This window comes from Dunckerocampus dactyliophorus, chromosome 20 (assembly GCF_027744805.1).
Source record: "Dunckerocampus dactyliophorus isolate RoL2022-P2 chromosome 20, RoL_Ddac_1.1, whole genome shotgun sequence".
Taxonomy (NCBI): domain Eukaryota; kingdom Metazoa; phylum Chordata; class Actinopteri; order Syngnathiformes; family Syngnathidae; genus Dunckerocampus; species Dunckerocampus dactyliophorus.
This window is the reverse complement of record NC_072838.1, coordinates 4,213,227-4,238,214: the sequence shown is the minus strand read 5'-3', so window position 1 is coordinate 4,238,214 and position 24,988 is coordinate 4,213,227. Positions and strand designations below refer to the sequence as shown.

Below are 24,988 nucleotides of genomic sequence, written 5' to 3'. Positions count from 1 at the left end.
TATTTCTTTTTTATATTCATATTTTTTCCATTCATCAAATATTATATTGCCTTTTTTCAAAACCCTTTCAAGGCTACTATGAATAAATATTTTTACAAACTAAACTAAAATTATTTTCAACACTAATTTGCTAATTTTATTCCTACAGTGTCAGATAATTTTAAAAAACTCGCACTCGACATCCTAAAGACCAAAATTGCCAGCATCCCAAATAGTGTTCTGGTGGACAAATAGAAATAATAGAAATAAATAATAAATGAAAGTTGAAATATTATCAGAAAAGGATGGTTTCTGTTTAAAGTTAAGATAAATGTGGGACGAAAAATTGACTTTTCATCAGGAAGGTCAAGCGTTGGCTTGAAGGGTCCATCTTTAGGACGTTGCAGCTGGTAAAATACGACTGGAAAGGTCGCCTGGTGAACTGGATCTTTATTTATAGCGCGTCCGGAGTGTTCCGAGGTTTCCTTCCCGCCTTCTGTCACCCAGAAATAGTGACAGGGCGGAAGCTTCACGCCATGTTCCAATAAAGCTGCATGCCTCTCGGTGACTTGTCAAGGTTGGACGACGTTCACCAACGGTGTCCTACCACCGAGGAGATACAGCATATCTTCCCCAGGCAGCTCTGCTCGGATGTGCGAGTCACAGCAAAGATTGCAAGACTGACATCACTCCCGGCTTTGTCCTGCTGCTGCTCGGCGTCGCTGTTAATGTCGTCTCGGCGTCTCATCTTACGGCCGTCTCGGCTTTGTGCTTTTACCTGCAGCCTTTGGCTCCCGTTTCACGGGCCTGCATAGCTAATGAGTTGATCCGGGGACGCCAGACTCTCTGGAGAGATTAAGATTCAAAGTGAGAGGCCTAAGCGCTGTGCGAGATAGGGAGGGACTGCGGAATGTAAAAATGTGTGAGGGGAAACCGAAATGAGGAAACGAGGCGGCAGAGGAAGGACGGAAAGCATACAAACTTTCTGTCTCAAGTACAGCCCTCACGTTTCACGAAGCATTTTATTCCAGCTTGTCCAGGCACAGTACTGTAGCAAGTAAACATGGCACTCTTTCCCATACGCTCATTATTTACTTGTTTGGCGGCATGGCTAGGTGGTAGATCGGGTTCGGCTGCCGATCCAGTGTATTTTGAAGATCGGATAATATTGGCTTCCACCACGAGATCGGGCCGAGCCGGTTGCCGTGTAACGTTCGTAACTCTGGGCCACACTGCAACACTTTCTAAATCACACCACAAGTTGTTCAATAATCATGTCAAATGATTAGTCCTACCCTAAAAGTACTTTGCACGCCGAGTTTTTTCAATTTTATCTTTTATTGGCTGGACTTTTATTGGATCTTTTATTGGATTAGGGACCTATTTTCATAACCATGTTCAATTCATGTTTGTAACAAAAGCTTATTATTCTTATAATAAAAAAATCAGATCGGGACATACCTAATAAAAATAGGACTAAAATACATATAAATATAGATATTACATATACACTAGGTCCCCAACTTACGAACATCCGACATGCGAACATTCGGAGATACAACACAAGCTGACTGGTCTATATTTTCATGTATTTTGCCTTGTAGTAACACCATCAGTATTTATACTGTACATGCTTGACCAGTAGAGGGCAGTGTGACACTGCTAATGGGACCAACAGGTAGAGGAAGAAGGTGGGGAGAGAGTGTAAAGGAGAAAAGAAAGCTACATTGTAGCTGTACATACAACCCGGACAGAGCGTGTGATTAAAGTTTATGAAGAGTTAATAGGCCTGCTTAATTCTACACCACCCACAGAACACTACCTCTTTTAGAAGAGTCTAACGACCACGACCATTTGTCCTTTTTTTTCAATAACTCCTCCTCCAACTCCACCACAACAACGTATGCTTGACCACTCCTCTTCAAAGGTAAATAACATTTATCATTACGTATTATTATATCATTTTTATTATTGTTTTTTTCATTAATTATCCTGGTTTAATATTACTACTGCATCCAAACTCATATTTACATACATACACATATACTGTATATGTATACACGTACATGTAGTACCTATATCATTGCTAATATTACCTTTTGTTGGACTTACTGTTAGGTTTGTTTCATGTTTTGACCTGTGTGCTTCTTCGTAGATCCCTTCACTCCCTGAGTGGGTGGCGCCACGAGGCACACCTGTAGCCACTTGGTCATCAAGGGCTCTTAAGCCACATGGCTGCAGGAGGAGGACGTGGGATTGTACTAGTGGTTTGCATGCTGCCCGTGAAACACCAGTTTGTTTGCTCCTGTGCTCTTGGCCTTAAGATTGCTGTGTTATTTCAAAGTCTGTTCCACGTGTTCCTTGCCTCCTGTGACGCCGTCTGCTCATCAGTGAGTTGTTGCCTTTTTCCACGGTGCCTTTTTGTTTTACTACTTTAGTTGCACCGTTCTACCTCAGTTTGGACTCAGAACTTTTTGCTATTCCTTTGTTACTTGGTTCCTGCTCAACTAAATTAAAGATATTATATTTTGACCTGGATTGTGTCTGGCTCTGCATATTGGGATCTCCATCTGACTGCACGTAACACTTACGAACAAATCGACTTGCGAACAGTCGTCTGGAACCAATTGTGTTCGTAAGTTGGGGACTTAGTGTATATTACTTTAATTATATAAAATATGTATCTTACACATAAATATCAAATCTATTTAATAAAAAAAAGTAATAATTTGACTGATTCAAAAGTGAAAAAAAAAAATCATATATTAAATGTATATCTTTTTTAAAAACCTTTTTGGGCTTAAAGGAAAACTGCACTTTATGGGAATTTTGCCCATCATCCACAATCCTTATGTGAGACATGAACACATGTGCCTTTCTCTTTTCTGTGCGTTCTAAAGATATAAAAATAGATACAAAGAGAGAGCTCACTACTGCACGTATTGGGATTCACCTACTGTATGCGCCTACTAAGGCCGCTATTAAAACACCTCCAAAAACCTCCAAGGTTTGATGGTTTTCTATCCATGCTGTGAGCATGTAGTAAACGGGTACATTCATGACAACATGTAACACAGTATTGTGCGTATTTTGGCAATTTTTAAGCATTACCGGAGCTTTTCCTCAGCGCACTGACTTGTCATCGCAATATAAAAACAAACGCTTACGCCTAGCGTTCACTTTTCCAGACTCAGAAATAAAAACACAGCAGCAGTGGTGTCAGCCTTGCCTTTTTTGTAGTGGTCTGAGGCGCTGTGAGTGCGACACTGGCGCACTGTGGGTGAGTCTGTGGTGAAGCTAGGCTAGCCGGCTAGTAGCTACGTCACAATCTATGTACAGTAAATGGGGCATTGTTGGTGCTTTTTGGAGTATTTTTCACAAGGCTTAACAGGCGGAATAAGTGGGTCCCATACGTGCATGAACGAGCTGTCTCTTTTTAACTGTTTTTATAGAAGAGAAAGACGTGTGTTCAAGTCTCACAAGGATTATGGATGATGGACACTTTTTTGTGCAGTTTCCCTTTAAGAGTGAAAAGTATATTTTTTCAATAAACTCTAAAAAATAAATAAATACATTAATTAATAATAATAGTAATAATAAATACATATAATACATCTAAATACAAAATAACTATCATAAATTATAATAACAATAAAAAATCAAGTCACGGCTACAATAACCTAAACATATCCCGCTTTGCACATAATGTTGAGCGCAAATACTGCATGTTTTGCGTCGTTTCCATTGAAAAAAGTCAGGAGTTCAAATGACAAAACAGTCATAAAAACAAGACGGGCCGAGACTAAAAAGCATTACTTTTTTAAAGGGGCCTCAATGGTAAAAGTCTTACACGGACCCCCTTTCCGCGTATTATAAAAGGTGCTTGCACACATGCACGCCTACCACTACGGGAAACGAAAGCAACACTCATAAGTCAATAACTTCATGTTCTGTTGTCAAATAAGCTTTAAAAACACGAGCTAATGTCGCACATTTTAAGGCAAAACAAAAAACCTCTCTTTTACACAAACGCTGAGTCAGAGTTTTGGAAAATCTCCACTCTGACCAGAGTTTTGCATCATGACCAATTATGCAAATTAGACAATGACATCATCGTTAACACTTTGCCTCGGCCAAGAGTCTTTTCATTGTGCTAAACCTGGCAAAGAGTAGACTGGAGAGTGAGTTTGAAACAATGCCGTAAACTCTGCCTTTTTGCAACTTTGACACCTCCGGCTCGGTGCAGATAAGAAAATGTTTGGCATTCTCCTCTTCCACCGTGTCCTTCACGCTCTCTTTGTTCCGTCGTGTTAACGCTCATCTCCTTAAAAGAACTCATTATCTGCAAAAAGGGAGTCGTTCAGAGGCGCTCCAGGAAAGTAATTAACACTTACAAGGCAAACCCAAGGCTTCCTCAGCCGCGTTACAGTCGGGGGGAGGGGGAGAGCAAACATGTCGACTCAGAGCTTTTTGTGACGCTTCGCTTCGTGCGCTCATCAGTTATCAGAGCACGAATGACGGCTAATTTCAAGACAGACTTTACGTCCACGCTGATAAAAGTGTGGTCTGTTGCAGCTTTGTGCAATTGGAAGGCGCTTACCACATGCAAGACAACCCCGACCCCGAGGCCTTTAGCCCAGTTCCGAGGGAGCCGAGACGCAAATGCCAACAGAGGAGCGCAGCCAACACGGAGGAAGGGTGACCACATGACCGCAAGACTGCTCTCATGTGACTCCTGCAGCGTGACCGCCATGTTTAGCTTTAATGGCACGATCAGGTCAATCTCAAACCTTCTCAATGTGTGGTTTGAGGGGTTTGATCAACACAAACGTTGATGCCGCTTATTAGCCCGTCTCTTAAATCAGCTGTTTTAACAGATTAGGGGTTGGGCTCCACCCCTTATGGTGCCATTTCCTTCACCAGGAAATAACATGTAGAAATGCACAATAAAATACATTTGTTATGAAGCAAAGTGTCCTGCACTCTAATCTGATTGCCTATTTAAAATGTAAACACATTTAGATAATAATAATAATGCTAATTAAGCTACCTTGAACAGTTGGGAAAAAACAGTATTTATGCTTGATTCCTAAAATTACTTTACCATGAAATATAATAATTTGTTACTTTTTTATAATTTTTTAAATAAATTTTTTAAATTATTTTTTAAAAACATAAATGTTTTTTACATATATTTTGCGACTCCTTATCCCAACTGTACCTTCAGTTTATTTTCTTTATTTAAAAATTTTTTTTCACACTTTTGGCCCCCCCTTACACTCCTGACCCTCGGCCCCATTCACTCCCAATGAAAAACACATAATTTGACTGATCCAAAGGCGAAATTTTTTTTATAGATTATATTTTCCATTCATGTGACGGACCTTTTTGGGGCTTAAGGGTACAAAGTACAGTAGTACGTCGCATAACGTAAACCTCCTTTTACGTAAATTCCACTGAACGTAAAGAATTTATGTAAATTATTCGCATCGTATTACGTAAGGAATTCCATATAACGTAAAGCGTCAAGTCCGTGCAAGCGACAGGGAGACTAACAGAGTAAACTTGGTGACGCCTTCTGGCTTTACGCTCTCATTGGCTGATTATCGGGGCACCGCCTACACTCTTAGCTCATTGGCTGACTTATCCAGCGCGTCCAAGTTTGTATGCGAGCTCCCTTCCTCATCGTAGTCTCCTTTAAACTGGTTTGCACGCATTGAAATCTCTTCTTAATTTCAGTACTTTTCTTTGTGCTAAAATTACCGGAGTCATGGGCCATAAACCAAGTGTAAGTGGTAAGAAAAAAGGGAAAAGTTGTCGATCAAAAGGAAGCAGGAAGTTATCCACAAATTCTGACGCTTCATGCGCTCACTGGCTGATTATCGGAGCACCGCCTACGCTCTCATCTCATTGGCTGATGATCGGGGCACCGCCTACGCTCTTATCTCATTGGCTGACTTATCCTGTGCGTCCATGTTTGTGTGTGAGCTCCCTTCCTCATTTTAGTCGCCCTTAAACTAGTTTGCACTTATTGAAATCTCTTCTTAATTTGTTTACTTTTATTTGTGTTAAAATTACCGTAGCCATGGGCCCTAAACCAAGTGTAAGTGGTAAGAAAAAAGGGAAAAGTTGTCAATCGAAACAAAGCAGGAAATGATCCAGAAGCGTGACGGTGGTATGAAATTAAGTGATGTTGCTAGACTATACGGCTGTTCCCCATCGACCGTTATACCTTATTTACCTTATTTTATATTGGAATGTTACTCTACTATGTTTATGCTGTTTTCTTATATTTTCCCACCATATTTGGTGGACTATGAATATTTTGAAGGCCCAAAAGTGTAAGTTTGGGAAGATCTTGGAACGGATTAGGCTATTTACATGTATTTTACGCTTCGTATAACATAAAATCCCTATAACATAAAGGTTCTTGGAACGGATTATTTACGTTGTAAGGGCGTCTCCTGTACAAGTTTTTCGGCATTCTTGGACCCCCGACTGACTGCTTTTGGCAATAGTAGGCATGTTGCTAGTGTACTGTGAACAAGGGTCTTTCGTCCCCTCTGAATTGTTCAGAGAAGGTCCCAGGCATGCATGGAGGACTTTTGTTGTGGAGCCCCCTAAAAACACCTGGAACAGAAATGACCTGACAAAATGTTCTTTAGAACAAATGGGACACAAATTCCCCACGGACTCTGAAGGCAGCAGACATCATAAAGCGCTCTCTCAATCACAGCTATCAGTAAGTGATAAGAGCATTGTAGGAGTACAAAGTGGGCCATCCCGCCCTGCGAGGATCTTTGTCCCGACAATACTGAGCATTGAGCGTGTGTTATTTCGGAATGACCACCATCAAACCACACGGCCTCGCTCTTTGTTTGGCGTCTTCATCTGTCTGACCGGCCTTTTTGTCTTCATCCGCTTCCATTGAGGCCCGACTCAAATGGAAAGAAAGGAAGGAGCATCACGCTACATTAGGCACAGCATCCTCGCTGATAGAGATCACTTCCTGTGTGTCAACACCCAGCACACTCATCGCTATCTGATGGGTGGACAACACAAAGGGCGGACAGGCTGGGATTTGGATGTGGTATGTGGTTTATGTCGCCATGACTGAACGCCCTCCACACAATCAAATGTAAAAAACTATTGTTTCATAGATTAATTGCAGGACCTTAGCCTAGCGGTGCGTTCTTTACCTGCTGAACTGAAATGTCGAAATGTGTTCAAATCTATTCACTGGATCGAACGAGCAACCGTCAGGACGACCACTTTAGGACCTGAGCCATGCTGCCGCTCACAGAATAAACAAAATGTTACATGTAATGTTAATGAATTTCCGCCAACAGGGGGCGACATTGAAAATGGTTTCAATGGGGAAGATGTCACAGAAAATATTGAATTATGAAATCCTGAGCCATGTCACCCTGTAGAACAGGGGTACCTAAACTTTTTCCAGCGAGGGCCACATAGTGAATGATGCAATTTTGCCACTTCGATATTTTTGTATTATACACTGGTGTGAAAAAGTGTTTGCACCCTTCTTGAGTTTGTTTGTCACACTTAAACGTTTCAGATCATCAAACAAATTGAAATATTAGTCAACGACAACACAATTGAACATAAAATGTAGTTTTTAAATGAAACTTTTTATTATTATGGGAGAAAAAAAATGTGTCCCTGTGTGAAAAAGTGATTGTCCCCTAAACCTAATACCTGGTTGGGTCACCCTTAGCAGCAACAACTGCAATCAAGCGTGTGTGATAACTTGCAATGAGTCTCTTCCAGCGCTGTGGACGAATTTTGGCCCACTCATCTTTGCAGAATTGTTGTCATTCAGCCACATTGGAGGCTTTTCCAGCATGAAGCGCCTTGTTAAGGTCATGCCACAGCATCTCGATAGGATTCAGGACTTTGACTAGGCCACTCCAAAATCTTCATTTTGTTTTTCTTCATCCATTCAAAGGTGGACTTGATGGTGTGTTTTGTATCATTGTCCTGCTGCAGATGAATGGTTGTTTGTCTATATGTGCCCTGAGATTGAGTGGTGACCAGTCCAGGGTGTACCCTGCCACTTGGCCAAAAGTCAGCTGGGATAAGCTTCAGCATACCAGCGACCCTAGTAAGGATAAGCGGCATAGAAGATGGATGGATGGATGGGTCCTGCTGCAGAACCCATTGAGGTCACGAACAAATGGCCAGGCATTCTCCTTCAGGATTTTTGGTAGACAGCAGAATTCATGCTTCCATTTATCACAGCAAGTCTTCCAGGTCCCGAAGCAGCAAAACAGCCCCAGACCATCACACTACCACCACCATATTTCACTGTTGGTATGATGTTCTTTTTCTGAATGTGGCTTTACTTTTACGTCAGATGTAATTGGAAACACACCTTCCAAAGAGTTAACATTTTGTCTTGTCAGACCACAGTATTTTCCCAAAGGTCTTGGGGATCATCAAGATGTTCTCTTTTTGTTTAGTGGTGGAACTCTGCCATGCAGACTGTTTTTGCCCAGTGTCTTTCTTATGGTGGAGTCATGAACACTGACCTTAACTGAGACAAGTGAGGCCTGCAGTCCTTTGGATGTTGTTGTTGGGTTTTTTGTGACCTCTTGGTTGAATCGTCGCTGCGCTCTTGGGCTAATTTTGGTTGGAAGGTTCACCACTCTTCCATGTTTTCGCCATTTATGGATAATGGCTCTCACTGTGGTTCGCTGGAGTCCCAAGGCTTTAGAAATGGCTTCATAACCTTTTCCAGACTGATGGATCTCAATTAATCTCAGTTATGTTTTAACGGGACAGAATCACTTTTTTACTCAGGGTCATGTAGGTTTGGATTTTTTTTCTCCCTTAATAATAAAAAGTTTCATTTAAAAACTGCATTTTGTGTTCAGTTGTGTTGTCATCGACTAAATTAAATTTGTTTGATGATCTGAAACATTTAGGTGTGACACACATGAGAAAAAAAAAATAAATCAGGAAGGGTGCAAACACTTTTTCACACCACTGTACTGTATGTATACAGAACAACTGCATCTCAGCTTTGTGGTATAGGTGAAATGCTACTAAAATGACATTATTTTCTTCATAATATTATGAATTTATTCTCTTAAAATTGTGACTGTTTTTCTTTTTGGAATACAATTTTTTTCTCTTCATATTTTGACTTCATCTCATAACGTTTTTGCAGTTTTTCCCATTTCTGCGCTTGCTTTTTTTTTTTAAATAATTGTACATATATTTCAACTTTCTTTCTTCTTTCTAAATTTTCCTCTTATTTCTAATATTATGACTTTATTCCCACAATATTTTGAATTTATTCTTGTATTATAACTTTTTTCCCCATCTAATTTTCGAGAAATTACTTCCTTCTTGTTTGTTTGTTTCTCACATCACATCTTTTAAAAAACTAACATCTTTTTCCTTTATCATTTCAACTCTATGCTAAGAAAATGGCATTATTTTCCCCATAATATCACAAGTTTATTCTTGTAACATTGTAACTTTTTTCTCTTTAGAATACAACTTTTTTCCTCTCAATATTTTCACTTTATTCTCATAAAATTTCAGCATTTTTTTTCCTGCTGTTTTTTTTAGAAATTATTTTACAACTACTTTGTTCTTATAAATTTTCTTTTTACGCATACCATTATGACTTTATTCCCATAATATTTTGACGTTATTCCCGTAATATTCAAACTTTTTCTCCCAAGCTAAATTTACAAAAATTACAACATTAATTGTTTTGTTTGTTTTTCATAATATTCTCATTGCAAAATATGTTTGTCTTTAATATGTAAACTTTATGCTACAAAAATGGCGTTATTTTGCCTCCAAATGTTATTCTTGTAAAATTACAACTTTTTGCATTGGAGTACAACTTTTTTCTTTTTTAATATTTTGACTTGAAACTGCTGCAGATTTTTTCCTTTTTTTAAAAGTTTTCTTGTTAAATTCTATTTTTAGAATGTGCCATGGGCCAATAAAAAACAATAAAACAGCCACGCGCCGCATTGGCCCCCGGGCTGCACTTTGGACACCCCTGTTGTAGAATAAGCAAGAATGTCACAGTAATGGAAAAAGTAAAATTATTTTCCATCAGTAGGGGGCCCCAAATACGGTGCCCATTCATTTTCAACAGCAAAATTGCCACAGAAAATATTAAATTACAGTAAATGTGGGAATTTTAAAAAATTCCTGCTCGATTTGAATGTTTCTCAGCATTGACGCAATAAAAACACGGTGGGACAGGACTCGAAGAGCTGTTGGAGACTAAAGCGGGCTCCGGTGTGCTGTACAGACCTGTTCTCTACGCAGTCCACCTTGTTAAGCAGCTGGAAAAGGCAGTAAATCACTTCATTATACTTCTTTCAACTGATATCCACTGGCTCCGGCAGTGAGCACCACAATAAAAAAACCTTTTCTTTTCCCACACTGCGGCTGCCTGAAACAAATCCCGAAGGAAACGCCGCATCGAGTCCGCTACTCGATACTTGACAAGGATCCTTCACTATTATTAGCCCGCACTGGCTCTGGGGGCCCGTTCACACCGAGTACACGGAGGGCGACTGCTTTAATGACGGAGGAGACCTTATCTTCTGGATGCTTACTTTCATTCATGAGGTGGACTATTTTACCAGCGCAGGTGCAGATACCACTTAGCGTTGCATGCATGCATAGATAAACCCAACATACTGTAAGCTGGTACGAGAATGGATGATGCCACTTTGAGGCTCACCAATGCGTCTTGTACACGAGCAGAGGATGAGATAAGCTTTTCTCACCATAAAGTTAGCCTCCTTTGCAGCGTCTTAGCCACTGGAAGAGTCAATGGAAGCACAAGTGAGACAGAGCCTTTTATCAGCACTTAAACAGAGAATCGATGGCAGCGAGAAGAAGCAGCGGGAGGGAGAGGAACACACTGGTCAGGTGTGATGAGCTGCACGCCATTCACGAGGGGAATCAAAGATGTTTACTCGCATTTAGAGACGCCTTCAAGTGAGCTTATTTTTGTGCTAATGGGAAATGGTCAATCCCTGGAAACCGCTTCACGACTTTACGGTGCTTGCACAACGATCGCGATCGGGGGTGTCCAAAGTGCGGCCTACGGCACATTTTAAAAATATAACTGAGCAAGAAAAAAACCCAGCAAAAATCTGTAGTCATTTTACAAAAGTCTAAAAATTAAGAGAAAAAAGAGGTAATCTAACAAGAAAAAGTAATAATTTTTACCAGAATTATGAAATATAATGAGGACAAATTATAATATCATTTTATTAGCATAAAATGTGAAATATTAAAGAAAAAAGTTATTCTTAAAAATTCTTAATATTGTTAGAAACAAACAAAACAAATAAAGTTGTAATTTTCAAGAAATTAGATTGTGGAAAAAGGTATAACATTGTGAGAATAAAGTCAAAATATTATGGGAGTACATACAGAAATTTAAAAAAAAAAACAACAGAAATCTAAAAAATCGGCAGCAATTAAAATTAAATTAATTAATTAAATTAAAGTATAAAGTAAAAATTAAAAAAGGCCCAATTTTACAAGAATAAACTTGAAATATTATCAGTGCTGTCAATCGATTACAAAATTGAATCAAGTTAATCACATGTCTACTTTGATTTAGTGATGATTAATCACAATCATGATTTTTTTTCATGGCGCAGCCATGAGTGGCTTCCTTTCAAGCAGCTATCTAGCTATATAATCACACATTTACCTTGGGCTTAATTAAGTTGACTTTATCTATTGAAGTACTACAATTGGCTTGAGATAAAAGTAGTACACGTATGGTGTTTGAATATAGAAATATTAAACAAACCAGCATTTTAAAACTTTAACAGTGTTAACAGCACATAAAGCCAATACGGTGTCTTTATTTGCTGAGCAATGCACGTGTGCGACACACGACAAGCGCTTGTATGGTAGACTCCTGGCTGCTGTCATCATATTTCCAGCACTATCTGTCCCTATAGTGGTAACCTTGTCTATTATCCCCCGCTCCTTAGCAACATCAAGAAACTGACGAGCACAAGCTTCGGCGAAATGTCTTTCCTCTGTTTTCACTACGCCTAGTGCAAATGAGTGCAGCCGCCAACTATCATCGATCAGAAGTGCTGTTAGCTCGAGGTAGTTATGGTTGCTTACTGCTGTCCAGTGCAAAAAAACGCAGCTTTGGCCACCTGGTCCAACTTGGTTGCCTTTTCATTTCCACACAGTTTGTGTATCTTTTTCTATATAATGGCTCACCTGTGGCTATCTGTATGATGTCCTAGTTGTCTTTTTGTTGGTAAGTCCGAGCCAGTGTAGCTTGACGACCATGGCTTGATCCCAAGTTGTTAGCAAAGATATGCTTTGCCCGAAGGTGGTACTTCATATTTGTTGTGCTTCGATGAAAAGACAATTCATCAGGAATTAAGGAAAATCAGGAAGGAGCCAACAACACTTTTTCACACCACTGTATATGACAGAGCTGAGATGCATTTTTTTCTTGAAATGTGTTGCTTTACAAAATATCAAAATGGCAAAGCAGCATCCTTTCATTTTTCATTATGTGGCCATCGCTGGAAAAACCTTTGGACACTCCTATGGCTGGCTGATACATCGATATTTATTTTAAGCACGATATCAAAACCAAACATATCGTTCATATAGACATAGACTGGATTTGCACTGTAACTTTTGGTATCTTGACGCGGCGGTCTCACTGATCCGCTGAGCACCGCTCAGCCGGGCTCAGAAGCCCCATTCAGTTGTGAATAAACATGAAGAGGCATCGACGTCTGCGGGGAACGGGTCAGAAAAGAAAAAGCAGTGGCTCAGGAATTTGGAGGCACTTCGAAAAAGTGACTGTCAAGGGCAGAAGCACCAAAGTCTTTTTCACCACCTTAAAATTTGGCACAAAGTCGAGTATGAGTGTGTGAAGCTGGGGCCTGAAACATCCCCGGCTGCACAACTCCACAAAACACAAAGCTCATTGCTTGCTTCTTTTTCCTGTTGTGTTCCTCATGAAAGGAAAAGTGCAAAGTGGTGTGCTATTACTAGAGCAGTGTCCTATCACATTGCTAAAGATATGGTCCCCACTGCATCGGTGGAAATAATGGGCTCAAGATGTCAAGTCACAATTATTTAGCATGAGAAGCTCTGCCACAAATGCACAAGCAAGTCAGACAGACAGTTGCTAAGCTTGATGCACTTGACAGGTTGGTGTTCCTGGCACAGACATGCTTATGTCTTTTAAAAATATTTGCCTAAAAAAATAATAACGTTCAAAGTAAAATATTTTTGAGTTGCTGCTGACATTTTTAAATTCCCTCTTAAAAGGGGCACTTTATTCACATTTTGTTCTTTTGTGCTTTTCATATTAGCTGAGGATTTGAGCATGGCTGAAGGTTTGTTATAAAGAAGATTGAAGATTATATTTGACTTTTTCTATATTTATTTCAAAAACTGATTGAACTGTTTTATTTTAACCCTATTTTTCTATAAGATTTTCCAAATTTTAATAAAACAAGTTCACACGCAAATTTGGCTTTGACTTTGTCCTAACTCACTTTGTGGAAAAAATATCGGGATATATGTCGTATATCAATGCTCAACATAAATATATCGGGATATGAGTTTGGTCCATATTGCCCAGCCTTAGACATCCCTGATCTAGATGCTTCTGGAAGCAGTGGGATTGTATGGAATTGAAGCGTCATGTAGGGGTGTAGTAGGGGTGTCCAAAGTGCGGCCTGCAGCTTGTTTTTTATATTGCCCTGTGGCACATTGTAGAAATGAAATTAAACTAAAAAAAAACAGCAAAAATGGGAAAAATAGAACAAAAAGAGAAGACGCTTAAATGTTGACATTGATAATGATGATAATGATCATAGTGATACTAATAATACAATCACAGTTCTAATTTCGCAGCTTCACTCTATCACGGTTTTTCAAAAATGTATTAATTAATAAATTATCACTGTTGAATGCTTGACTACGGCCTATTATGAGTCAAATATTATGCATATTTAAGCAAATTTCACATATTTTTGCCCTGAATTGAGTATTTTCAAGCACAAAAACGGCTAATAAAAACAAAATTACAAATACCTGTATGAGGCATTCAGAAGACACATTCAAAGAGATTGCGATGATATGTAGTTTTCTGCACCGGTCACTAGGGGTCAGTAATGTTACATTGATGAGACGATTGCCACCAAAGGAAGTATACGCTGTCCAGAAAACTCTTGCATGAGTCTATATTCAGGTCATATTTATGTCTAATATGTCTTGTTTCCTGTTATTATGTCTACTGTATTGAGTAATAGGAGTGTAAAGGTGACTGTAAGAGTGTTAATTCATGTCTGCAGGGCTCTAATAATGTTAAAAACTGTATTTAGAAGGTCGTAAACAGGTTTTCTATGCTTAAGTACCAAAATATTCCTTTTATAAATAAGGAATACTACTTTGCGGAAATTCGCTAATCACTGGAACCTATTAACTGCAATGAACAATTGATTACTTTAACGTTTTTAGCCCGTTTACAAAATTTAAAAAACACATACAGGTATAAACGTGCCCCTCCACCCCCCACCCATCATGCTAGCACACTGTTTGTTATCACACACATCAAACAGCGACGTATAATCTTCTCTCTGAAACACTAACTCCTGGCTCGTACTGGTGGATGGTGGCTCAGTATTCATTTAGTGCTTTTAATTTGATACATAATAATGTAGGAAGACCCCGACTTGTCACGTTTAAGTCATCAAAGAACCATGTTTAGCTCGTCACCATCTCGTTTTCGTCAACAAAACAATTTAAATACATGTGGTACCAGCACCACAATGACATCAACACATCGTTCCTCCAGCGGGAGGAACAGTTATTTGGCTTGGAATGTTGTGCATTTCCACTCTCAAAACAGCCATAATGTACCTTAAGGGGCGGAGCTATCAACACTGCAGTCCCTTCAACAGAAGTTGAAGTATCACAGAAACGGCAAAAACACAAATGCATCCAAGTCAGACCAAGGGTTTCGCAATCACACCATCAGGACCTGAACTCAACTATGTTGATGTAAACATTGTCCTTGGCGCTGACTGACTGGGCCAATGAGCTGCGAGTCACAATAGCGACGCACCGCTATACAGACATGACGCCTGCACAACTACGCCACCGCACATCCCCGTAGTTTCTGTTGATCCTTAGCAAACAATCTCACATTCCACACAAAGACACACACACACACACACACACACACACACACACACACACACACACACTGGTGCGGACTGCAGATTCTGGCGGACAGATTTTGCTTTTTTCCTTTTAGACACTTTTGGAGACTTCAACATGAAAGCACACATTGCTCCTCTCAATGAGCAGCGGGTCCTGCTCCCATCTAAAAAGCACTCGCAGGCGGCTTCGTCTTGCTTGTGACATAAAAAAAGCACAAAAAGAAGCAACAGAAGAAAGTTTTGTATTTGTAAACATCTATCCATCCATCCATTTTCTATACCGCTTCTCCTCTATAGGGTCACGGGGGCATGCTGGAGCCCATCCCAGATGACTTCGGGTGACAGGCGGGGCACACCCCGGACTGGTCGCCAGCCAATGGCAGGGCACATATAGACAAACAACCATTCACACTCACATTCATACCTATGGATAATTTAGAGTCTCCAATTAACCTAACATGCATTTTTTTGGATGTGGGAGGAAACCGGAGTACCCGGAGAAAACCCACACACGCACGCAGAGACCATGCAAACTCCACACAGAAATGCCCAAGGGAGAATCAAACCGAGGTCTTCCCAATCTCCTGACTGTTACTGTGTTGGCCAACATGCTAACCACTAGACCACCGTGCGGCCCTATTTGTAAACTGATTTTTTAAATTTTCATATTTTTGGGTTTTTGCTCACTTTTTGTCTTCTATGGCGTCATGGGCAATTTTGCAAATTAGACAATGACATGATTTACCCTCGCCAAAGGTAGATTGCAGTCCTGTGAGGAAACCTTGGTGATTACAACAAGAAATAAAGAAACTTAGCCATATGTTGAATGCTTTTTGGAAACACAACAAGACATAAGTGGATGATTTCCGTGCTTACGCGGCATTTCAGAGGCAAAAATTGTCTAATTCTCAGAGCAAATCGCATCCCTCAAAATATGCCAGCGAGCTTTTTTGTTTGGTTGTAAAAATATGCAATAACATAAACAAGCAGCCTGGCAGAACACAAACCCCTAGAAGCTTGACTGAGCTAACAAACTTAGGCGGGAGGGCCCAATTATTGCAGAAAATCCCTGCACAAAAAAAAAAAAATCCCGGCTTATCCGTGCAGGAAAAACAAGCGATTTAATCACGAGGCTTAAGTGTCAGAAGCGTTTATAACATTCTGATCAAAGTGTGCACCTTTACGCAAGACTTTAGCATTCTAAAGCTGGAAGACCGCCGTGCTTTCTCCTCGTGTTCCACCAGCTCCAGATTAGCACTAATTGGCCTGCAGGCAGGCAGGTAGGACACACTAGAACTTTCTTTCTCTCCACGTGGAGGCCGATTGCATCACAGCTGGTGCCCGCCATTGGTATGGAGATGCGGTGGTGGCGGGGGGGGGGGTCAAGCACATTACCGACTTCCTAGCCCGAGGCGGCGCTCCATAAAGGCCTCCTCGGTCTTGTAAATGAGATGAAGTGAAAAGTGGTCATGTGGTTCAGGGGAAGCCAGACAGGAAGTGCAAAAGGGGAAATGGAAAAAAATCAATAAAAGAAGTGAACATGCTTGAATAGAACAGACATGGGTGTGTTCATGTGCCTATCCCGTGTGCATGTGTGTGTGTGGTCGTATAATTACACAGCAGTGGGAGTGAGGCCGATAAGAAGGCTGGGGAATATCAACACGGGATAGCAAAGACGAGAGGAGGAGAGGTGAGGACATCAGACGACATGAGCAACAGCAGCTTTTCTCATTTCCTCCCTGATAGACATCTAATGATACACAACAACAACAACAAGATTTTTTTTAGTCCCCACCTTGCTCCTTTACTCCCCATTCCCACCTTAAGAGGGTTACATTTAAGTGTGGTGGGTTGCATTGGGGGCGGGGGGGGGGGGGGGGGGGGGGGGGGGGCTCCCCGTTGAGCCAAAAACATGGAAAGCAAAACAAATGTTTGAAAATACAAATGAACTTGCTTCTGTCACGTCTTTATAAATGTCACAAACAAGACGGAGCCGCTTGTGAGTGCTTTTAGACGGCGCAAGGGCCCACAGCAGCATCTGCTGCTCATTAAACAAAAAACATGAAACACAAAACAATTATGTTTAGAAATACGAATGAATTTTCTTTTGTTTCTTCTTCACGTGTTTTTTTTTTATGTCACAAGCAAGACGGAGCTGCTTGTGAGAGCTTTTAGATGGCGTAGGGTCTCACTGAGCAAAAAAATATAAAAAGTAGGGCTGTCAAATGATTAAAAATTTTAATCAGATTCATCCGTTTTTTAATTAATTAATCATGATTAATCACCATTAGCAACTATGTCTGAAATATGCCCATTTTTACTGTATTTAATGAAGAGAAAGATAAATGACAGGACAGGATTATATATTATATCGGTACATATTAACAGCTCCAAATGAACAGAATATGTCAATCAAGCTAAAAGATACCACAGTCTAAAAAGTCTAAAATCTAAAAATCTATTTGTCTAACATTAGTCTCTTTAATAGTAACACAACATTGGAATCACACTTTGAATGTACTTGTTTTCAGTGTATTTTCCAGCGTACTTAAATGTAGCAAATTGTACGTCCGAATTAAGAATTACGAAGTAAGTGCTAAGAATATCCACTTCATGTTTATGTTCCTGTTTATTTACACACACACACACACACACACACACGCACGCACGCACGCACGCACTGTAAAGCTGTTTTTGTGATGTTCGGAGTGTCCCTGAATGCATCTCGCGTTCTTGTAATGAGAATGAGGAAGTGTGGCTCCCAGGATGAAGGGACTAGAGACGTGTGTGAGTTGGAGATACATACAGTATGTGGTGTTGGAATTGTACTGCTGTTGATGTGTTCAGGTCACAATCAAGTCAGAAAAGAACGTCAGACGCTGTATGACTGTGAGGACGCTCCACCGTGCTGCCGTCTGCCATCATAACAGAGACGCATGCTTGCGCTGGTGCGCATGCGTTAATTAAACAGAAAAAAGTAATGTAATTCATGAAATAAATTAGTTACCGCCGTTAATGCAATATTTTTGATAGCCCTAATAAAAAGCAAAACAAATATGTTTAGAAATGCAAATGAATGTTCTTTTGTCGCTTCTTTATGTGTTTTTTTTGCTCGTTAAGCAACAAACATGAAAAGCAAAGCAAATATGTTTCGAAATACAAATGAACTTTCTTCTGTTTCTTCTTTTTGTCATATCTTTTTTTATGTCACGAGACGAAGTCGCCTGTAAATGCTTTTAGATGGAGGAGGGACTTACTTACATGACTTACATTTAATTCACATGATGGTGGCAATTCATTTTGTTGAAATACAGTCTTTTCAATATTGCTAAAAACAAACACCTTTTTACGACACATGCGCATGAAAATGAAAGATTTTGGAGGAGGGGGTTGTGTCCTTTGTTTGACTATACCTGACGAACCTCCCATCTATTTTCATCGAGAAACTCACATAGTTTGCCGTTCTTTCCCGTTCAAATAGTTTTTGATAAATTTCCCTTATTTTCAAATGCAGATGTTGCCGTATGTGGATGACATCGCTACTTATGTAGTTTTTATTTTTTTTATTTTTAATGTTATAACTTTATATTCAAGAGTTCACACATTTCCATTCAATTTACCATTGTGGTTATGCTGCCTTTTCCGGAAACTGCTTTCTTCCTGCTTGTGATTGGCTACAACGGCCTTACAGTTGGAGGCAACAGTGCCACCTGTTGCTTTGGCAGGTGACTGACTGAGTAAGACGCAACTTTGAGCAAGGACCTGGATGAAATTATTGACAAAAATACATGTAGCTTTAAAAAAAACACAACCCGATATGGAGAATTTTGGGTAAAAGTCACAGTTTGTTCCAACAATTTGGGCAGAAAGTGGCTAAGTTGGCAACACTGATCCCTCCTGCTACATCTGCTTATTCTCAGGTGTGTTTGTGAGCGAGGTCAAAACAATTACGGCCAAATTTATTTGAGGCGGGCTTCCACAAATAAATGAATGTATGCTAAAAACACATGGTAGGCGGAGCTGAAGTCCACCTTCAATCTCCCAGCAGCAGTGAAACGAAGCAAGCGACATCCGGCACGGTTCTCTACCTTGATGACATCACAGCAGCAAAGCAGTCCTTGAGAAATATTGTTTCTTTTCACCGTTGCAGAGCTCTGTTGCTATGGGAACATGCTGACAGAAGAGGGGGGAAGTTAAGGAAGAAAAAAACAGACTGTCCTTCATGCCTACTTCTCAACAGTGATAAAATATATTATTTCAAACTCTGCTACTGTGCACATCAAGGCTGCGTTCAATTAAATACTGCGGATATTTTTAAGAGGCCCCCTGCAGGCGAGAGGTGATAATGCATCTTTAAGCAAAGTTTACAGAAGCCAGAAGCAACAAGAGCTTTTTTCCCCTTTTTTACAGCTCAGCAGCCACTATGAGTTTACCACCTAGTAAATAGGATTAAAAGAACAGCAGATTTAACGTCTGCCTCTGCATGAAGGCCAAGAAATAAATCTTCTTATGTGATTTGCATCACAGGTAACACCTCACCTGACTTGCACTTTTTCAACTTTTGCACTAGGATGAGTAAAAAAGGCCTGCAAAATGAGACATTTTCATTCAGCAAGGGGGTTTGGGGTCAGGAACCTTCCTTTAGTTCTTTGTCCCGACTCCCAGCAGAGTGGGGGGACATTCATACTGGTCCCCTTTGGCCTCCCCGTGGCCTCCAGCATAACGAGGCCTTTAGCATTTACAAGGCTGACGCAACCCATCATATGTGACATGTAAAAAAAACAAAAAACACACATACAGTATTTGGACCGCCACAAATAGATTTAGCCCTACCTGTTGGCCCTCACTCATAAACAAATTGCACAGTAATCCGTAACCCCTCGCCACTTCACACTTCCAATTTAGCGGCTTCACTCTATGATAAATATATTAATTAATAATTCATGCCGTTTCGTTGTTGATTACGGCCTATCATCAGTTACAACATTTACATACTGAAACAAATTTGGTGTATTTTTTGCCTAAATTAAGCATTTTCAAACAAAAAAATGGCCAAATAAAGTACAACACAAATACAAGGCATTCAGAAGACACACTCAAAGACGTTGTGGTGATATGTAGTATTCTACACTGTTACACTGATGAGACAAGAGCCACCGCAGGAAATACTGTACAAAACATGTGCCACTCTATATTTTCTTTCATTTTATTCATATCTACTATATTGGGTAACAGGAGTCTAAAGGTCATGTTATTTCATGTCTAGACGTCTCTGATAATGTTACAAACCGTATTTAGAAGGTCATAAACAGGTTTTCCATGCTCTAGCGAGGAAAATAATTGATTTATAAATCATTTATCACGGTCGGGCCTGGTGTGTCTGTGTATGGAGCTTGTGGTTCCAACTCCATACAGTAGATGGCATCATAACTCTGCCTCTTAACACACCTCATACGCACCTGGTCTGCCGGAGAATAAGAAGATGTCGCAGGAGGGATCGATGTTGCCAGCTTATATTTAGCGAGTATTCAGTTCAGACCTCTAGTGGCTTTTTTCGGTCTTATTGGTCACTTTTGTCGACTCTAATAGCTAAGCCTGCCCCTCTGAAAGCACTAACAGTTGGCTCTGTCTTGCTTGTGACATAAAAAACACAAAAAGAAGCGACAGAAGAAAGTTCATTTGTATTTGTCATGTTTTTTGCTCACTTTTTGTCCCATGAATGCTTGGCACTCAGCATTTGTTTTGACTTGTTCTGAAAGTGGTGGAAATGCTCGACTCCCAGCATTCACATATTTTTCACCACATAACACCTTCACGTATTAGCCTTTGGCTAAATACTTGCATCGCTGCGCACAGACGCGATCAATACTCTGACATGCCATATCTTAAAGTGGGAATGCTGGACTCACAGCATTCACACAATAACGTTTTTCAACATGCATCAGTGCTCTTCTCAGCATTCACACTATCACATTTCTACAAGTGAGAAAGTAAAAGCTAAAAAAAAGCAGCAGTAATGTTTGCTTTTGTTTGTTTTGTTTATACAGCAGATGCTCCTCTTGCAGCATCCATACGGTGACAGCGTCAGTGCCAATACACAAATGGGTGAAAGTTTCACTCTCTACAGTCCCGAGTTTTTCAGCATTCACACCATAAAGGAAAACTGCACTTTTGGGGAATTTTGCCCGTCATCCACAATCCTTATGGGAGACATGAACGCACATGTCTTTCTCATTTCTGTGCGTTCTAAACATATAAAAACAGCTAAAAAGAGGCAGCTAAGTATGCATGTGATGGCACGCATCGATTCCGCCTATAAAGCCTTCTAAAAACAACACTCCATTTACATAATGTGACCTGCATATTAACCAAGCTACAGCAACATTGTTATTATTATTGTTATCAACTCCGAAGAACTACTTTCCTGGTGTAGTGACACCTCGCCACACCACACCGGCTAGGTACTAGCCGGCTAGCGACTACCTTCACCACACACTCGTTCACAGTGCCTCAGGCCACAAGAAAAAGGTAACACTACATGTTGGAGCTGCCACTACTGCTGCTGTGTTGTTGTTGTTTTTGAGTGTGGAAAAGTTAACTCTAGGTGTTTGGTTTGGTTTGGTTTAGTTTATTTGAACATGAAGGTTACAATGGAATACATCTCGTGAATCATTTTTTGACAGTTCCACATGTCCAAAAGGAGTAGGAAGAAGCAAAGCTTATTTAATCCTACCCCCCATCCATTCTACATCTAGTACAGTACATGTAGTTCACTTCCTGGATTCCATGTCATGTTTTCAGTGATAGTCAGGATAACACATAATAGATAACGGTGAGATAACCCTCCCCCCAAAAAAAGAGAGAACATTCATAATAATGATAATAATGATGACAATACTAAATAAATAAATAAATAAATAAGAACAAAGCTTTTTTTTTTTTTTAAACACAACAAAGAAAATTATAATAAATAAATAAATAAATAAATAAATAGAAATAAATAAATAACAAATAAAATTTAATTAAATAAATAAAAAATAAAATAAAATAAAATAAAATAGAAAATAAAAAAATAAATAAATAAAATAAAATAACAAACCTGACAGAACAATCAGGACTCTTCTGCCTTGTATTTGGCAAACATCAACTGCTTGTATTGTTTTTTGAATTTGCTCATCTCTGTACATTGTTTGAGTTCTTTACTCAATCCGTTCCATAATTTAATTCCACACACGGAAATGCTATGGGTTTTCAGCGTTGTTCTCGCATATAAATGTTTTAGGTTTAATTTTCCTCTAAGATCATATTTCTCCTCTCTGATTGAGAAATACTTGATTCGATTTTTGGGTAACGAGTTATTATTAACTTTATACATTATTCTAGCGGTTTGAAAGTGTACTAAATCTGCGAATTTTAATATCTGTGATTTTAAAAATAAAGGGTTTGTATGTTCTCTATACTTGGCATTATGAATTATCCTCACAGATCTTTTTTGCAGTACAGTGAGTGAGTGAAGATTACTTTTGTAATTATTTCCCCATATCTCCACACAATACGTTAGATATGGAAATACTAAGGAACAGTACAGAGTGTGGAGTGATTTTTGATCAAGAAGATATTTTGCTTTATTCAATATAGAGATATTTCTCGCCACCTTTTGTTGTATATATTTAATATGAGATTTCCAACTCATTTTTTCATCTATTATAACCCCAAGGAATTTATATTCTTCCACTTTTTCAATATCCGTTCCATTAATTTGTATTTGGTCGTACGTGTCCTTTCTGGTGTAGCCTTCCTTTCTATGTTGCTATGTGAAATCATTGCACCCAGGAAGGAAGTTCTGGGAATGCTTAAAACGACCAAAGCATGGCAAAATACTGTAAGTATTTCATGCTATCATGAATGTGCCTACATGGTCACAGCATGGATATAAAACCATAAAACCTTGCTGGAGGCTTTTCGGGGTGCTTTAATAGCAGGCTTTCTAGGCATGATAGGTGTGTCCCATTAGGTGCATTAATTAGCTGCCTCTTTAGCTGTGTGTATACCTTGAGAACGCACAGAAAAGAGAAGGACGTGTGGTTCTCCTTTAACCATAAGACTTCAGAGCATGACGGTTTCACGTGTACTTGAATCTCAAGTTTGTGATGCATGATGGCCCACATTAACGTGAATGTTTGACTCTCGGCATTCCCCACTGCCAGTTTGTCAATGCACAGTAGTATTAGGGTGAACGCCACTTCTGCTATAACGCTTTGACGTACACTGGCTTCCGGCGTTCATGCTGTATTTTGTATAGAAATCTGCTCTCTCAGCATTCATAGCAGCACATTTGACATTCATATGCGTGAATCTCAGCAGTTACACATTAAAGTATGGAGGAACAAATGGAATGTGAACGCTTGACTCTCAGCAACACAATAGCTTCAATGAATGTGAATGTGTGACTCTCTGTATACACCCATTCATTCATTCATGCAGACCTTTAGTGTGTGAGCAAACTTTTAGGAAACTTTTGGCGCCGACACAAAAACAAAGAGGGGTGTAGTTTTATACATAAGATGTGTTGTAAAGGTGGGGTGTTGTTGATAAAAGCACACCGTGTTATGTAATCTTCCAGGTTCTGCCCAACAACAGCCAAACTAGCAACAAAAGTGTATGTGTGTGGGGGGGGGTTGGTCTGCCATTTGCAGCCTAATAAGTAACAACATGCGAGGAAAGTGTGTTGAAAACTAAAAGAAAGGAAACTAAACAAAAGAAATTGACTCACCTGCGACACCAGCGGGATCAGCGTCTGCTCCACCGAGCGAGTTTTGATTTCCAGGCCGGAGTCGAAGTTGCCGTGGCCGCACGGAGGTGAAGCCATGCCCGCCGAGCAGCGCCTCTCTGCCCGGCCTGAGTCCAAGCGCGACGCCGCCGCCGACTTCACCCTGGAGCGCTCAAGCCGGGTGCTGGCAGTCGGGGACAGTGGGAGAGGACTAGCTGCTTCACCGCGCCGAGGCTCCGCTTCGCTTTTAGCCACGCTGAGTTTTAAGGCGCCCGGACCTTCCTCGACCCAGCGTGGAAGTTGACTGGAGCACGGCGAGGTAGAGACGACTAGTTTATAGACAGCCGACTGCAGCGCACCACCCTGGGCAAGCACATGCACGCTCATGCATGCACACGCACCATGCAAGTGAATGTGGAGAGTGCACGCGATGTTTGTGCTACCTGATCACAATGTTGTCAATCTCGACTCGGACTTCAACCACACAACACAATTGTGGTGCTTTTTGTCAAAACACCTTACGTTTGTTTTTTTTCATGGTGTTTTTACTCACATTTCATACACAGGGGTTGAAAATATGCCTCGAAAACTGGTCAATCATTTTCCCAATAGGAGATAATTGAACTATTAGATTAATCTGTTCCAGGGTCAAGCTGTGGCCACTATAAGAATCTTATCTGTAGAACCCCGCACAATGTTTCACGGTCACATTTTAACATCGTTAGCGGACATAAGTGTCAAAAGGTGTAGTAAAACCAGAAAATAATTTTTAACAAGTTTTAAAAGATATGGCAAAATATGGCTTTACAAGTGTAAAAAGAAGCAATGAAACTAGCAACATACTGTTAAACTCTCATGGGGGGGAAGAGTAATACAACCAAAATATATATATATTTTACTAGGGATGCTCTGATCAGGGTTTTATACTGCCGAGTCCGATCATCCAGGACTAAAATCGACCAATACTGCTACCGATCACATGGATTAATTATCCATTTTTCAAGTGATT

At 40.1% G+C, this 24,988-nt stretch overlaps 1 protein-coding gene across 2 annotated transcripts in view; it reads right to left on the bottom strand.

Annotated features, from left to right (window-relative positions):
* Positions 1-24,385, bottom strand: part of ctnnal1 (catenin (cadherin-associated protein), alpha-like 1) — a 67,643-nt gene extending 43,258 nt beyond the window's left edge. Inside the window, exon 1 of one of the 2 annotated variants that reach the window (XM_054762847.1) lies at positions 23,983-24,385. In XM_054762847.1, the coding sequence (XP_054618822.1) occupies positions 23,983-24,366 (384 nt within the window). In that variant the 5' untranslated portion in view covers positions 24,367-24,385. The remainder of the gene's footprint in view (positions 1-23,982) is intronic. The other variant, XM_054762845.1, reaches the window with a different exon arrangement.
* Between the last annotated feature and the right edge of the window lie 603 nt (positions 24,386-24,988).